This window comes from Aethalodelphis obliquidens, unplaced genomic scaffold, assembly GCF_003676395.1.
Source record: "Aethalodelphis obliquidens isolate GAN/ISIS:26980383/991018 unplaced genomic scaffold, ASM367639v1 scaffold2, whole genome shotgun sequence".
NCBI lineage: Eukaryota > Metazoa > Chordata > Mammalia > Artiodactyla > Delphinidae > Aethalodelphis > Aethalodelphis obliquidens.
The window spans coordinates 61,388,397-61,403,237 of record NW_020837946.1 but is presented as its reverse complement, the minus strand read 5'-3'; the positions used below and the strand labels follow the sequence as shown (position 1 = coordinate 61,403,237).

General features: G+C 40.0%; 1 protein-coding gene and 1 non-coding gene across 2 annotated transcripts in view; both read left to right on the top strand.

Moving 5' to 3' along the window:
• The window catches only part of MYO3B (myosin IIIB), a 407,025-nt gene that overhangs the window by 318,726 nt on the left and 73,458 nt on the right, over positions 1-14,841 (top strand). The window contains exons 31-32 of the mRNA XM_027128624.1: positions 7,360-7,420; positions 8,350-8,449. Of these exons, the coding sequence (XP_026984425.1) occupies positions 7,360-7,420; positions 8,350-8,449 (161 nt within the window). The remainder of the gene's footprint in view (positions 1-7,359; positions 7,421-8,349; positions 8,450-14,841) is intronic.
• Positions 8,757-8,863, top strand: LOC113605397 (U6 spliceosomal RNA). Its single transcript, XR_003427199.1, has one exon. It is a non-coding gene; the product is annotated as a U6 spliceosomal RNA (small nuclear RNA).

The window sequence follows — 14,841 nt, the reverse complement described above, 5'->3', positions numbered from 1 at the left end:
CTTTACACAGTGACAGCTGCCTGCAATAAAATAGCAAAGGAGGAAAAAAAAAAGAAATGAGAATACAAGAAGTGGCAAATTAAGGCTGTATGGGCTCATGGTTGGGGAAAAACAATGAGGCAAACAAATATGATCAAATTTAAAGGGCTCAGTGGGATTTGGGAAATTAGCATAAGTACATAAACTAATAGTGCTAACTTACAGCAATGGCATTATGAAACATTTATCAGCCTTTTTGAGCCCTTTTGATGAATTTCTCCTTGAGCCATGTTCTAAAACTTAGAATAATTGTGTCCAAGAGCAAAGAAATATCCATAACTTTCAGTATAACTTGCATTCAACTCATTCAGTAATGACACTGACTTGGGGTGAGATACAGAAACAGATACATGCTGTTTCTGCACTCAAAACAGAAAAGTTACCAAGTAGCCAAACCCAGTGAGAAAAAAATAATACAAAACCTGTCGTCATTCCTCTTTGTTTTCCTTTTTTCCTACTGCGATGGTGATCTTATTTTGCATGATTATTGCTTTCATTTCTCCTATACTCTTTGTATTTCCTTCATACCATATATTAAAGCCCAGGAATAATGTTTTCCCTCTTTAGAAATAAAGAAATGCCAATTAAAATAATCATGAGTTACCACTTTTTTTTTTTTGGCTAAAGAGGTAAGCAAAGATTAAAAAGACTGATAATACCCAGTGTTAGTGATATGGCAAATGGGTCCTTTCATAGTTTTATGGTCATGAGTGTTCATTTTTGTTGCTTTTTAAGGGAGAATTTGATGATACAATTCAAAAGCTTTAAAACAGAAAATTTGTTCACCCTTTAACCTAATAGTCTTAAATTTAGATTTATCCTAGTCAAATTTGGCTGGGTACTCATAACTATATACGCATATCTTTAATGACCCATTATTTGTAATATCATAAAACTGGAAACAACTTAAAAATCCAAAAAAAGAGATTACTTAAATCATTTATGATAATCAACCAATGTACTATTGTACAACCATAAATATGACGTATGTGCACACTTACGTATGTTGTATTCCACACAAATGTATGGGAAGATGCTCATAATACAAAAGTTAAGTTAAAACAAATATATCATGAGCCATTATTTTTTAAATGTATATCATATACATAGAAAAGCATCTGAAAACATATACAGAAAGATATTATATCTGGGTGTAGAGATTCTCCCAGAACTTTATTTTCTTCTCCTTGAATATTTGTATTTTATACAGTACAACAGTGAATATATATTATTTTTTAATCAGAAAAAAACTTTAATCAGACAGAGGAAAAAAAAGGGAAACATTTTACCACCAGTTCTTTTAGTCATTTACTTTGGGGAGAAAGTCAGATATTGCTACACTTTCATTGATTAGGGATTGGTGGATATTCAGACCTCTTGGGAGTTTAGAGCATTTTCATCAAATAAAAAATAGAGAAGAAAAGATAACACCGATGAGCACAGGAATAAGAAGAACTGTGATATCTCAGAAGCCAAGTGAATCATGGTACTTGCTCCTTGCTTTCCCTCCCTTGATCAAAATTTGATGAAGCTTGCCTTTGGTAGATGATTTGCATTTTTAATTGGTCAAGATATGGTACCAGATGAGTCAGTTACAGAACCAAGTTTTCAGTATGGTTATGCTTAGTAGACTGTGGGAACACACCAAGGAGCCTCCAACTCTGCCCTAAGTGGAAGAGGTGACCAGGATGGGGATGGGACAGGAAAGGCTCTTCAGAGCAGCCGACCCCCTGAGCTAAAGGGTACGGATGCAGTGGCCAGGTGGGCAAGAGAGGAGATGACATTGCAGGTAAAAGCACAGAAGTATGAATACAACCCTGGGGAGAGTTAGTGTGTGCTTGGCAAATACTTAGGTGGTGGTGGTGAATGGAAAACAACAAAGCATTCTAGAAATCCTAACTTTTCAGTTTTTGTAATAAAAGATGCATTAACTTATACACTTTGGGTGCCTTCGAACTTAACACAATAATCTGTGTTCTTAAAACATTATCTTCCAATCTCCTGTGCCTTCAAAGCTATTTAAATAAATATAAGCAGTAAGAAGAATATGCAATGACACCTAGCTGATATAAATCAGGAAAGAGTTGATACATAGTGACAGCGTGGGTAGATTCAGGTCTGGGTGTTGTTCCACGGTTATACCCTCAACCCTTAAAATATTCAGATTCCATATAAGAGCTAAGTAAGTATGCTTGAGTTGCCAATTCAACCTATGGCCAGTTCATATAGAAACCTTGTTAGCACTCAGGTTAGCACAGGATCTTTTACACAGGTCAGTGTCCTCTTCTCTGATGTCATCCCTTAAATGTCTTAATTTACCTTCAGAACTTGAACTTATTGAAACCATTTCTAAAGGTGTTTATGTTTTCTATTATCTCTCATGGTAATAACTTCCAGAAGGGAAGTTGTATGACTTATTTGTCTGAAACCTGCCTCCCTCAAGATTCATGGGCCTCCTACTGTGTTAAAATATCTTGGTCTGAGCATACCTCTTGCAGGGTAGATTGGCTGCTGATTCTTGGGAAAAAGAAATGACCTCTTTGTATTAAAAGCTCCATGTACAGAAGATTTTTTTCAGAGCTGTTGAAGAGGCAGGAACAAATTTGCTTGGTTATGCTGATTAGCCTTTCTCCCAGGGCTACCAAGTAAGACATGAGTTTACAATGAGAACTACTCCCAAATCTGGACACAGCGGGAAGCTAAGAAAAATCAATCCACAGTGAATAAGCTGCAACCTATCCTGTTTTGAAATTAGATTATGCTTGCAAGTGAATGACTAATGGCTTTCATTTGTGGATGACTAATGGATTTCTCAGTTTGTCTAGAAGCCATTCTACATTATAATTGATAAAAGATAACACACAATCTTGCAAATTTTATCAAAGTTAATAAAAACTGTGCAAAGAAATTTAAATGAAGTTTAGAAAATGGAGAGTCAAAGGGTAGCGTGTCTCTATTCCTGTCCAAGAAAAAAGTTACTGATTCTAACCCTAAACTTGAAAAAGGCCAGTTACAAGACCAGCCTGGTTGGTCAGATCCTGGAAGAGCACCCTGCTTCCTTTGTTTCCATTCTTATGTGTAATTTGGTCTCCAGAGTGTATCAGCCAACTAGTGAGGGGGAAAGTATAGTCCAGATTATCGTATTCACTGTAAAATCACACACTGGCATTCTACTTTTCAAATACGACTCTTCTGAGTTTGGTTAGTACAACTCAGCTCTCGAAAACATCATTACCCCTCAGCAAACTGGCAGACTGACTTTCGGAGGCTGCAAAGCTGAGACCCAGTTTTGGAACAAGGTGACTTCACCTAGTGCTGCCAGCCCAGCATGACTAAGCCAGCTGGCCCCATGGATCTTTGCTGCACAAGAGAGATGCTCGGGCATTCTTGGCAGCCGTGTGCCAGCCTTGCCCCTGCTTCTCATCCGGTCGCACTGGGATTGGGGGTTAAGAAAAGGGAATCAAATGTGACTTTCGTCTCGGGGGCTTTTCAGGCAGAGGCCCAGCAGAAGGGTTTTCAGTGGTGACGGAGAGTTTTCGTCTCCCCAAGAACCCACAATTCAGTGACTGCAGTAAAGCAGCAGAGTGGCCAAGCCCTGGAGGCAATCTGCTTAAGACTTTAGTCATGCCTTCTGAGAGGCTACAGGAGCCCTAGAAATATGCAGTGAATCGTTTCTAGAGAGACAACTACCTCCTATTCACCACCCTTTGATAACCAAATGTATTGCTTCTGTCATTTAGCATCAGATTCCTTACAGAGGCTGAGAACAGTGTTATTTCAAAAAATTTCTTCTGCAGGTTCAAAATAATAATATCATGCTTCAAAATGAATAATTCCTTAATATCATCTAATACCAATCAGAATTTCCCAATTGTTCTAAGAATTGTCCTTTACACCTGTTTGTCCAAGCCAAGATCTAATCGAGAACATTACATCAACTTGTTATTTCCCTAAATCTCTATTAATATACAATACTCCCTTTTTTCATGGCACTGACTTGTTAAGAGAATGAGCCAATTATTCCATAAAATAACTCACCTTCTACATTTGTCTGCTTGATTCTTTGCAGTCCTAGCTTTTCCCCTCTATACCTTGTGTTTGGGGTAAACTATAAGTTAGATCTAAAGCTTTGATTAGATTAAAGTTAAATGTTTTGACTAAAAGAAAAAATATAAATATCCTGGGTGATGTCAGATATTTCATATTGCCTCACAAGACAATATTGTCTGGGCATTAGTGGTGCTAAGATTTGCACTGGATTGAGATGGTAACCTGATTTCTCCCATGTGCAGTTCCCTTGCTCCCCTTGTGACCTGAAGAAGGAATCTGTACGGTGGTACTTTGGCACCATATGAATGTCCTGTTCACCATCAATCATTTGTCTAAGGTTTTATCAGTAACTGATAATTCATATCTGAATCAATAATTTCCCTTGGAGTCTCCTTTTCTATGTAGGCAGGTTTTATGCTGCACTATTTACTAGTTATGACATGAAACAAGTCATTAGCTTCTTGAGTCTTAATTTCCTCACCTGTAAAACGGGTATAAAAATAGACCCAATCCACATGGTTGTTGGAAGTATTAGATGAGATAACCATGTATCCATGCTTTGCCCATGGCCTGGTGGCATGTGTGCAGGCAATAAGCATTGGATATTTTCTCATTGTGCTTTTCCTTATTTTGGTGGTGACAGCTTGCAAAAGCATTATCCATTTGTTGCCAGGCTCAAGTCCCTGAGGCAAATGACAACATATCTGATAAATTTGCTGCAAAGGAGTTGAGGCAGTTAGACTTTTGAAGAGAATTGACTTAACCCTTTTTTGAAAGGCAAATTGGAACTTGTTTCAAATAAGGGCTGCTCAGATGAGTGTTTTCTAAGGCATGTTATAAGAACCAGGGCCTCTGACATGCTCCAGGGGAGGATTCCATTGTTAGGATAATGTCTGGGGGATGCTGCCTGTTCTCTCCCACTCTTAAGGTTTCACTGTGCATATTATTAAGTTAAAGGTTCTGGAAATCATCTTAGGAAAGAAACCTGCCTAACTTTGTTTAGTCAAGTATTTTCTCATTTATTTGCCTTTGAACACTACGCATCCTGCCTCTGCCCTTTAAAACCATGTAACACATGTAAAAATTATATTGAGATGCCTTAGATTCTCCCAAAGGCTTGAATAAGAAGGTAGTCAAACTCATGAGCCGACTGCCAGTGTATTGTTGGAGGGTATCTGCACTGACCTTTGGACCTGAAAAGCCATGCAAGCAAGAGGAGTTCTTAAGAGGTTTCATTTTCTTGTAGGTACAGGAAAGGCAGAAATTGGAGACCCCATGGTAATTCAACAGCTAAACTCTCTTCCTTAGATTTTCTCCAAAGCCTACCAGGACTCCTAGAAGAACTGAATCCACCTGTTCTATAGGTGTCCCACTGCCACTGAGACCTGCCTAAGGTGGCAGGAATGAGTTCCTTGGGCCAATGCACAGAGACCCAAGGGCATTGGAGAGGGGGGTGTCATTGTTCAGAGGAAGAGCAGAGGATTTGGAGTCAAACTAACAGGGGTCAGTGTCTTAGCTCTGCCAGGTATGTGCCATGATCCCTGGGCAGATCCCTTGCCCTCTCTGAAATACAGTTTATTCAGCTATATAATAGGGACAGTTAAAGCACTTAGCTCAGATGGTTGTGAAATTCTTATTAGATATATAAAAGCATTTTTTAAAATATGAAGGGCTATATAAATGCTACTTAATTTAATTTTAATGTAAAGGGTATTCTTCATGGCACATATTTTGGGGGTCCACTAGCCCTTTCATTCATTCAAGTTGTCAAATATTTATTGAGCACTTACAGTGTACCAGGCACAGGGTTAGGTGCTAATATAGAGTACAGAATAAAGCAGACCTATTCCCCGCCTTCTTGGAACTTACATTTCATAGTGGGAGACATATGATAAACAATCATACACACACAAATAAATATATATTTATATTCATCATAGTCTCCTCTCCCCAGGTACTGATGTGATATTTTTTAAATGGGTATATTGTTTATAATCTATATAGATGCATTTTGAAGGTAATACCAATGAACCATTCACAGAAATTCAAAAAATGAAATTGTCAGTTTAAATAAAGAATAAGATTTTAAATGTGGAACTAGAAGAGCCCTTAGGAATAACTTATTTCAATCCCTTCATTTTATAGATGAGGAAAACTAGAACCCAGAATACTACAGAAATTTACCCAATTGTGTGTGTGTATGTGTGTGTGTGAGTGTGTGTGTGTGTGTGCGTGCGCGCATGCATGCGTGTGTGTGTATCAGAGAGACCAGAGAGGAAGATCAGGGATCTTGAGGCAGGAGTTAGAATCCAGACTTCCCTTCCCCTAGTCAGTGCTTTCCACATTCCTGGGTTCATATGAGAGGAGTTGTAAGAGTCTGTTTATATAACAGTGAGTTATAATCATCAATTTTTTTTTTTTTTTTTTTTGCGGTACGCGGGCCTCTCACTGTTGTGGCCTCTCCCGTTGTGGAGCACAGCCTCCGGATGCACAGCCTCAGCGGCCATGGCTCATGGGCCCAGCCACTCTGCGGCATGTGGGAACTTCCCAGATCGGGGCACGAACCCGCGCCCCCTGCATCGCACGCGGACTCTCAACCACTGTGCCACCAGGGAAGCCCCCATCACACTTTTATACAGTGTGTTCCAATTTCTGGAAATTGGGGCACAGCACAGTTGATTTTTCCAAACTTTGCTCCATGAAACATTACTAGATGTTAATAGGTTATCACTTTTTAAATTTCTCGGTCACAGTAGTTTAGGAAACTGAATTCTCCCCCCATACACCCTACTTTAGAAACCCATAAATTCATATTGTGATTGTGAAAGATCATTCTGCAGTAAGGAAACCTCTTAAACTATGTATAGTTCAGCATTTCCCAAACTTATTTGACTACAGGATCTATTTTGAATTATTTAACAACGTGATTAATGTGCTGGGTGGGAAGTAGAGCCTTCGCATCAACTTGGTTGGCTACTTTGTAAAGTCTGTGAACGCCAATAGTAAACTAGATTGGATCACACAACTTTAAAAGGGGCAGTTTCTTGGGTCTTAGCATCTCAGGCTGACTGTGGGTGTATGAGCAGCACCTGGTAGAATGCATTTCCTTAAGTTGACCATATCCTTCTAACCAAGGACTGGAATGGAAAACAATGGAATCTTAATTAAAGAGTATTTTCTGATCCATTTTTGGAGGAAAGCAACCCTCTTTAAGTTTTTTTTTTAATTATCATTTTCAGGCCTTCTAAAAATTATTATTATCATTTTTAGGCATTCACAAGCCCAGAGTTCTTCAAAAGGGTGTGATGTCTTCGCGGGACATTCAAATAAGGTAGAAGGACATCTTGATTCTGAAGTAACTGTGTATCCTTATTACAGACTCATCCAAGTCCATGGTCGTGGTGCCTGTCTATGGCGGCTTGGTCAGGCCATCCAAACATGAACTGTTAGTGATAGTTCGAAGACTTTGAGACAAAAGCCCAGCTTGCTAAAGAATTTTGGTTCAGCAGAGAGACAGGGAGGTACAGTGAAGAGAGAATCAAAAGCCTGGGAATTTGCTGCTGAGAATAAATGCTAGCTGCTCCCTGAGGTGATTTGTCTGTGCACTCCACTCTCTACAGATGTTAGAGCCTCTTTTTGAGTAAGGACCTGAGGTTCTTTGGTAGCACTTTGATATCCTGCTCGAATTCAATATGTGAAATGGAGGCGTCTCTCTGTGACTTGGAGCCCACAGCAGGCTTTGAAGTCTGATCCAATTTTTACTGCCTACTATTTGATGTTGAAAGGATGAAATGAAGAAAATGTACAGTTTTTGCCAGTAACTCTGCTGAGCATATGTAAGATTAAAAAACAAAATCCTTTGGATGATATACTTAGAAATGTTAAGTAGATTAATACCTTCCTATAGGTTTTCTTTTTTCTTTCTTAGGGATAAAAATTAGTATAGGAGAAAATCAGCACATAGCTGTTTTCTATATGGACTATAATTAATTTAAGAGGGGGCTAGGTTGGCTTGTTCAGAGGAAGAAATAAATGGATGAAGCAAAAGGTGTTGAGACTTTGCAGGTAATTGCCCCAAGGAGAGGACCTCTACTCAATTCTGCTGCAAGACACGTGCAACTAACCACATGACCCCAATATACTTAGATTTTTCCCTAGTACCATTGAGGTTAAGGGTCCCTTAGTTAAATGGAAGCCAAGTTCTAAGGCTGCCTCATCAGAGGATAAAAATAATGTTTCTTTTACTGGGTCTTTCTGAAGCACTCAGTTTCTGGGACTGAGTCTGTGTCTTCTCAGACATGCCATGCTGCTCCAGATCGCCCAGGACTGAGACCCTCGAGGGGAGCCCCTGCAAAATCTGGTAAGAAGAACATTTTGAATTGCAAGCTGTTTCTACCATTTGCATGCTTTTGTACTTTTTAATGAGTTGTTTAGGCAGGACTGTGTAGAAGGCAGATAGTAATATAACCTAATGTTAGCAGAAAGTTCAGGTTTGGGAAGCCATAAAGACTGGAAACAAAACTTGCATTAAAAGTAGCAGTTTATCACCCACCTGTGCCACTGAAGTTTACTTATTTGAAGGAAGAAAATGAATATCAAAGGCCATACTTTTCCCTTTACTTGTAAGAACCTCAAATTAGGAAACTGCTTTAAAACTTTATTTTCTAGTGCTCGCTTAGGCAGCACATATACTAAAATTGGAACAGTACAGAGAAGATTAGCGTGGCCCCTGCGCAAGGATGACACGCAAGTTTGTGAAGCATTCCATATGTTTAAAAAAACTTTATTTTCTTAAAGGAAAGATAAATAATTGACCAGCTTTCAGTGGAGCAGGCAGTTCAGGGTCAAAATCTAGGGCTTGGTAAAGACTATGGATTTAGAGAGAAGTTCTGCCCTTTTTGCAACACAGCTGTTCTTTCAGCAAGAATGTAGACATCTTGCCACACTTTTATAGAAAATAGAATTTTTGGCCCCTTTTCTAAATTATTCGCTACAGAATATGGTAAAAAGTCAGTTTGGGGCCATATGTATGGCTATAATCAATAATTCTGGAAGATAAAATAGAAGCATGATCATAAGAAATATTTATGAACCAGGAAATACTAAGCACAAGGTGGATTCATTCCAAAGGAAAAAATCTTTTCAACTTAAAATACTAATATTACACTTACTGTCGACCTCATTTATTTTTCTGAAATATGCAGTAGTTTCCTAGGTTTCTCAAATTTTCTTCTTAGTCTGTTTTTCAGTGGCAAAGTAGTACAATATGAAGTGGGAAATGCGTAATAAATGTGTTAGGACCTTCAGTTCATACAAAGCAAACTCTTCAAGAGAGATGAGAGAGGATTAATGTATTACAGCAGAACCTTTTAAATGAATATGCCAAAAATGATAAAACTGTCCAATGGACTAATTTCCCCACAGCCAGATAGTGTTTAGGAATAAGGCCCCATGAGGTACGAGTAGGAGTAGGGCAAAAAAGAAAATCAAGGAAAAAGATCGTGGGTGGAACAGAATCCATTATGCATGAATTTGGATGGCATTTTTCTCTATCCAAACAGACAATTTCTACCTTTTAATTGGGATATTTAGACCATTTACATCTAATGAGATTGTTGATATATTTTGGTTTATATCTATCATCTTGCTGTTTGTTTTCCATGTGTCCCATCCGGTCTTTGTTCTCTTTTAGCATTCTACTTTAAAATACAAGTAAAAAGAAAATTTTAAAGCATGGTTGAGTAGCCAAAGGCACAGATTCTGGAGTCAGACCTGCCTGGATTCAAATCTCTGCTTTCTTGTGTAGTGTTAATAAAGCTATGTAACAACTCCTTACCTCAATAACTACACATGTGAAATAGGGAAATGGTAGTTCCTAGCCAAAGGGTTGTACTGAGGATTAAATAAGCTAGTAGGAGTAAAGGGCACAGCATGGTGTCTGGTTCATAGTAAGGGTACATTATTGTGTCAGATGCTGCAGTGGTATTTACTGCTATTGATACTATATAAATGCAAATTAAGTATAAAAATGGGTAGAGAAATAAAGTTCTTACTGTAAGGCATTAAGTTTTGGTGATATAGTTTAGGAGGAGTAAAAATATATTGCATTTTTAATTAACTACTAAAGAGACTTGTTGGATTATAATCATCTTTCCCTCTCTTTAGAAAAGTATCCCCAGAAGTGAAACTTTTTAATAAGTTTCACATCTGATTTGCTGTAAATGGTTCATATGCACTTTCCTGTCACAGTTGCTCCTTCCTTCCAATCTAGATGGTTTTCTGTTGGGTCTGCCACCACTACCATGACTTCTCCTTAAACTCTTGTAAACAGTATCCTAAGTGGTCTTCCTGCTTCCATTCTTTTCCTCCTTCAACTTCCCTCATGCATAGATACCTGAGGAGCTTTTCTAAAGCATACCCTGATCATAACATTCTCTTCCACTATAATCATCAGTGGCTCCCCATTGTTCCAGCATCATCTCTAAACTTCTTGGCATGACATACAAGGCTGTCTCTGTTCTGGTCCTAATCTTCCTTTCTAGCTCTATTGTCTGCTGATCTCTCTCCCTTATTCTGTGCTTCAGAATATCCAAACTACTCTCTATCCTCCACGCACGCCCAATGTGTTCTTTCTCTCCTTTGTGATTTTGTTCATGCTGCTCCCTGTGCCCCACCTGTCCTCCTTTACTGTTCATTCTGAGTCCTCTCCGTTCTTCAGAGTCCACAATGGCTTCCTGTGAGCCCTTTGACTTTCCTTTAGTACTTACTGCATTCTGCCTTGTATTACAGTTTTTGTTTGTTTGTTTGTTTGTTTGCGGTACGTGGGCCTCTCATTGTTGTGGCCTCTCCCATTGCGGAGCACAGGCTCCGGACGCGCAGGCTCAGCGGCCATGGCTCACGGGCCCAGCCGCTCCGGGGCATGTGGCATCTTCCCGGACCGGGGCACAAACCCGCGTCCCCTGCATCAGCAGGCAGACTCTCAACCACTACGCCACCAGGGAAGCCCTACAGTTATTTTTATGCATCTACTAGATTTTAAACTCTCTGGGGTCCTATCTTTTCATTTCTGAATTCTCTCCTCGCAACCTAGCCTAGGTTCCCAAATTGAATTCTTGAGCATCCAAAGCTGTGATGAAATATAGTGGAAGCAAGAATGAAATGAAACTCTTGAGTAAATGAGTCAGAGAAAGTTTTAAACTGTATTTTTAATAATCCTGGAACAAAATAAAAGATCTTTTAGGCACCCCCAAATAGGTAGAGCATACCGGTGGAACAAATTAAAAAGATCCAAGTCGTTTCATTTTGTTGCTGTTGTTGTTCTGAGCAGGGGGAGAGGGAAGGAAGGCTTGGGCAGGAAAAAGCATTTATAAATCAGATTCCTCCTGACCTTAGAAGGCAACAAAGATGGATTGAACAACAAAAGTTTTCCAGTTTTGTTTATGTTTTCAAGGTGATAAGCTGCAAAACTAAGAGTATATTTATTCTGCAAGAGACATTTTAGCCAGTTGTACCTTTATATTTAATTCTTTGCCTTAAATGACCCGTTATTTCATTCCATGTTTCTGTAAAAGCCTGAGAATATTATGACCTTTTCAGTTTTAAGAAAACACCAACATCCAACGATTTTGCCTTCTATCTGGCCGTGAGTGCCAACTTCACTGTTTCATAAAGGGGTCTGGGGGATATGGGGGTGGGGGGAGGCAGGGAGTAAATCTAAAGTTGCTTAATCAGGCCATCTCTGCTTAGAGCAGGCAGGTGAAAGAGTGCAGATGTGGGGCTTGGACAAAAGCTGTCTTCTGCCCCTCAGAGAATCTCAGGAAGGTCCTTAACTGATCCATTTGAGATCGACTCATTCCTCACACGAGAGAGGAAAGCACAGTATATCCAGGAAGTTCATAGTACAAATCACTTTGCCACTGATCCAAGCAGAAATTATTTAATTGTACTCACAGGCACATATACAGACCTGATCTGGCTTTACTATGTAAAAATTTTCTCTTTTTTAAAATTTATTTATTTTTGGCTGCGTTGGGTCTTCCTTGCTGCGCGCGGGCTTTCTCTAGTCGCGGCGAGCGGGGTCTACTCTTTGTTGCGGTGCATGGGCTTCTCATTGCGGTGGCTTCTCTTGTAGAGGACAGGCTTCTAGGCTTGCAGGCTTCAGTAGTAGTGATTCGCAGGCACTAGAGCGCAGGCTCAGTAGTTGTGGTGCACGGGCTTAGCTGCTCCGCGGCATGTGGGATCTTCCCGGACCAGGGCTTGAACCCTTGTTCCCTGCATTGGCAGGCAGATTCTTAACCACTGCGCCACCAGGGAAGCCCAAAAATTTATTCTTTAACCATCTGTTCTTCTATTTATTTATTCAGCAAACATTTATTAACACTTACTAAGTGCCAGGAACTTTCCTGGGCCAGTGCCTCTCAAAACAGTTTTAAAAGACCCGTTTTGGGTTGGATGTTTTAATTTCCAATGTGCACAGTCTGATACTTTTGTGAAATATAGTAAAAATGAATTACTAGGTAAATAATCACACATGTAGGTGTGGTGTCCGTATCAAATTGATCTAAACTTTTCAAAATTTCTTGCTCTAACTTAAATTACTCGAAATTTCTTTAGTGATCTATTGATAGTTGGGACCAGTAGTAAGAGTCAGCCTGCAGACCACACTTCAGTAGCACTGTTCCGGGCATGTGTGATACATCAGGGAATGACACGGTCAAAAAGTCCTGTCCTCATGATGCTACATTTTAGCAGAGGGACAATAAACAATAAGCATAATCCATGAGTCAGTTGTATGGGATGTTAGAAAGGCAAAGTATTATGGGGGAGAAAATACAGCAAGAGAGATTGGGCCTGGCCAAAGTGCGGAGGACGGTTTACTTTTAATAGGGTGGTCAGGGTGGGCTGCACTGAGAAGACTTGAAGGTGGTGAGCTAATTAGCCATGTGGATATCTAAGAGAAGAGCATTACAGGCAAAGGAAACAGCCGAGGCAGATGCCCTGAGGAGAGAGCGTGCGTGGAAAATGTGAAGAGTAGAAGGGAGCCCCGGTGATTGGAGCTGAGAGCAAGGAAGAGTATCATAGGGGGTGAGAAGCCAGCTGATGCAGGTCCTAACAGACACCCTGGGGATCTGATTAAAATGAAGGTTCTGATTCAGCAGGTCTGGGTGGCTCCTGAGATTCCTCAGTGCTAAGGAGCTTCCAGGTGTTGCTGACATTGTCCACATTTTGAGTAGCAAGGGTATAAACTCAGTGAATTGGGAGCGACTGGGTTGAGGATAGACTACAGACACTATCAATGTATGAGATATTCTATGTAAGTTACAATTTCCAGGCAGCTGAAACTTTCTAAAACCTACAACTCGTTTTCATATTAAGTGTACTGGACAGTCCTCCTTATCCTCAGTGTCTCGGGACATGATTATTAACAACAGTTGTCACACTGGCTGTAACGCAGAGATCCTTGGAGACCATTGTGAAATGGGACCACCTACCCATGCATTAAATGACCCTCAGCCATTATGATTTTTACTTAATGTGCCTAATTATTTTAACTTTCTTCTCTCTCAACACTAAGCTGGTGTTTCCTGCTATTGTTAATGTGCTCATTTTTTGTAACATACTTTCCTTCCACCTTCTCTCTTTTTCTCCTTGGTTGTGGCCTAAAAAAAAACAGGTTTTAAGCATTTTTTTTTCCTGCATTTTATCAATTAAAAAAAGGGATCTGAGTGGGAGATGTGAGGAGATCCCAATGAATGAAAGAAAGATGCCACAGATGTAGTAAGTATTGACTTTGGGCACATGCTAGGTGCTTTACCTGTATTTTCTTAGTGTGACATACACAAGTTTAGTTTAAGTTTGTGACCTGCTTGTTCAAGGACCGTCATTGCCTGCCCCTGGGTTTCCTGTGATACCTCACCTACATGAGGTAGTCCTGCCCTTGGTTATCTTCCCGTCTACAGGTAGTATAAATTATTTGTATTTTTTTTGAAGGTCAAAAAGTCATTGCATTTGCTAAGAGTAACTTTAACTACATGGCTTTTTAAAGATGGCGCCTAGTACATTTTTAGGGAGCTGGGGAGCAGGTGGTATTGTACCAGCCTCCCAAGGGGGTCACAGTGGCAGCATGCAGTGTCAGGGTGTGGTGGAGCCCCCTGCCCCTGCCAGAGCGTCTAATTTGGGGCTTTAGTGATCTGGTTTCAGATCTTTCTTCAGATTTGCTGAGCAAATCACACACCCTTTCTTTTACCCACTTACTTCTCTAATGCCATCTACTTTGTTATTTGCCTATACCTTCCTCACTGCTCATCACTAAATTTTGTTGATCTTGGCAGAAGTTCAGCTATCAGAAAGCAAACTTGGGCTGTATTTTATCCTTGGAACTCTTAATCCTTAGGGTGGCCAAACATCTCAGTTTTCCCAGGACCGAAGGTTTTCCAAGATGTGGATTTTCGGAACTGTTCCAGGCAAACTGGGACAAGTTGGTCATCCTATAATAATAACTGGAAGTTGAACTTGATTGGGCCGAGAACTAATTTTTTTTAACTAGATCACTGTATCAGGCAAGACTGAGCCTTGGATCTGTGCTCCAGAATCACCTTGCACTGCCGCCTGTGTTTGGAAGGGGATACAAGCAGCTTGCCAAACCACAGCCACTGTGATCATAAAGGGCTCAGATGTCGCCCATTTGACAGGGAGAGCGTGTTCCTACAACAGAGACTCAAAGGCAACATAATCCCTGTCAGGAAAGCACAT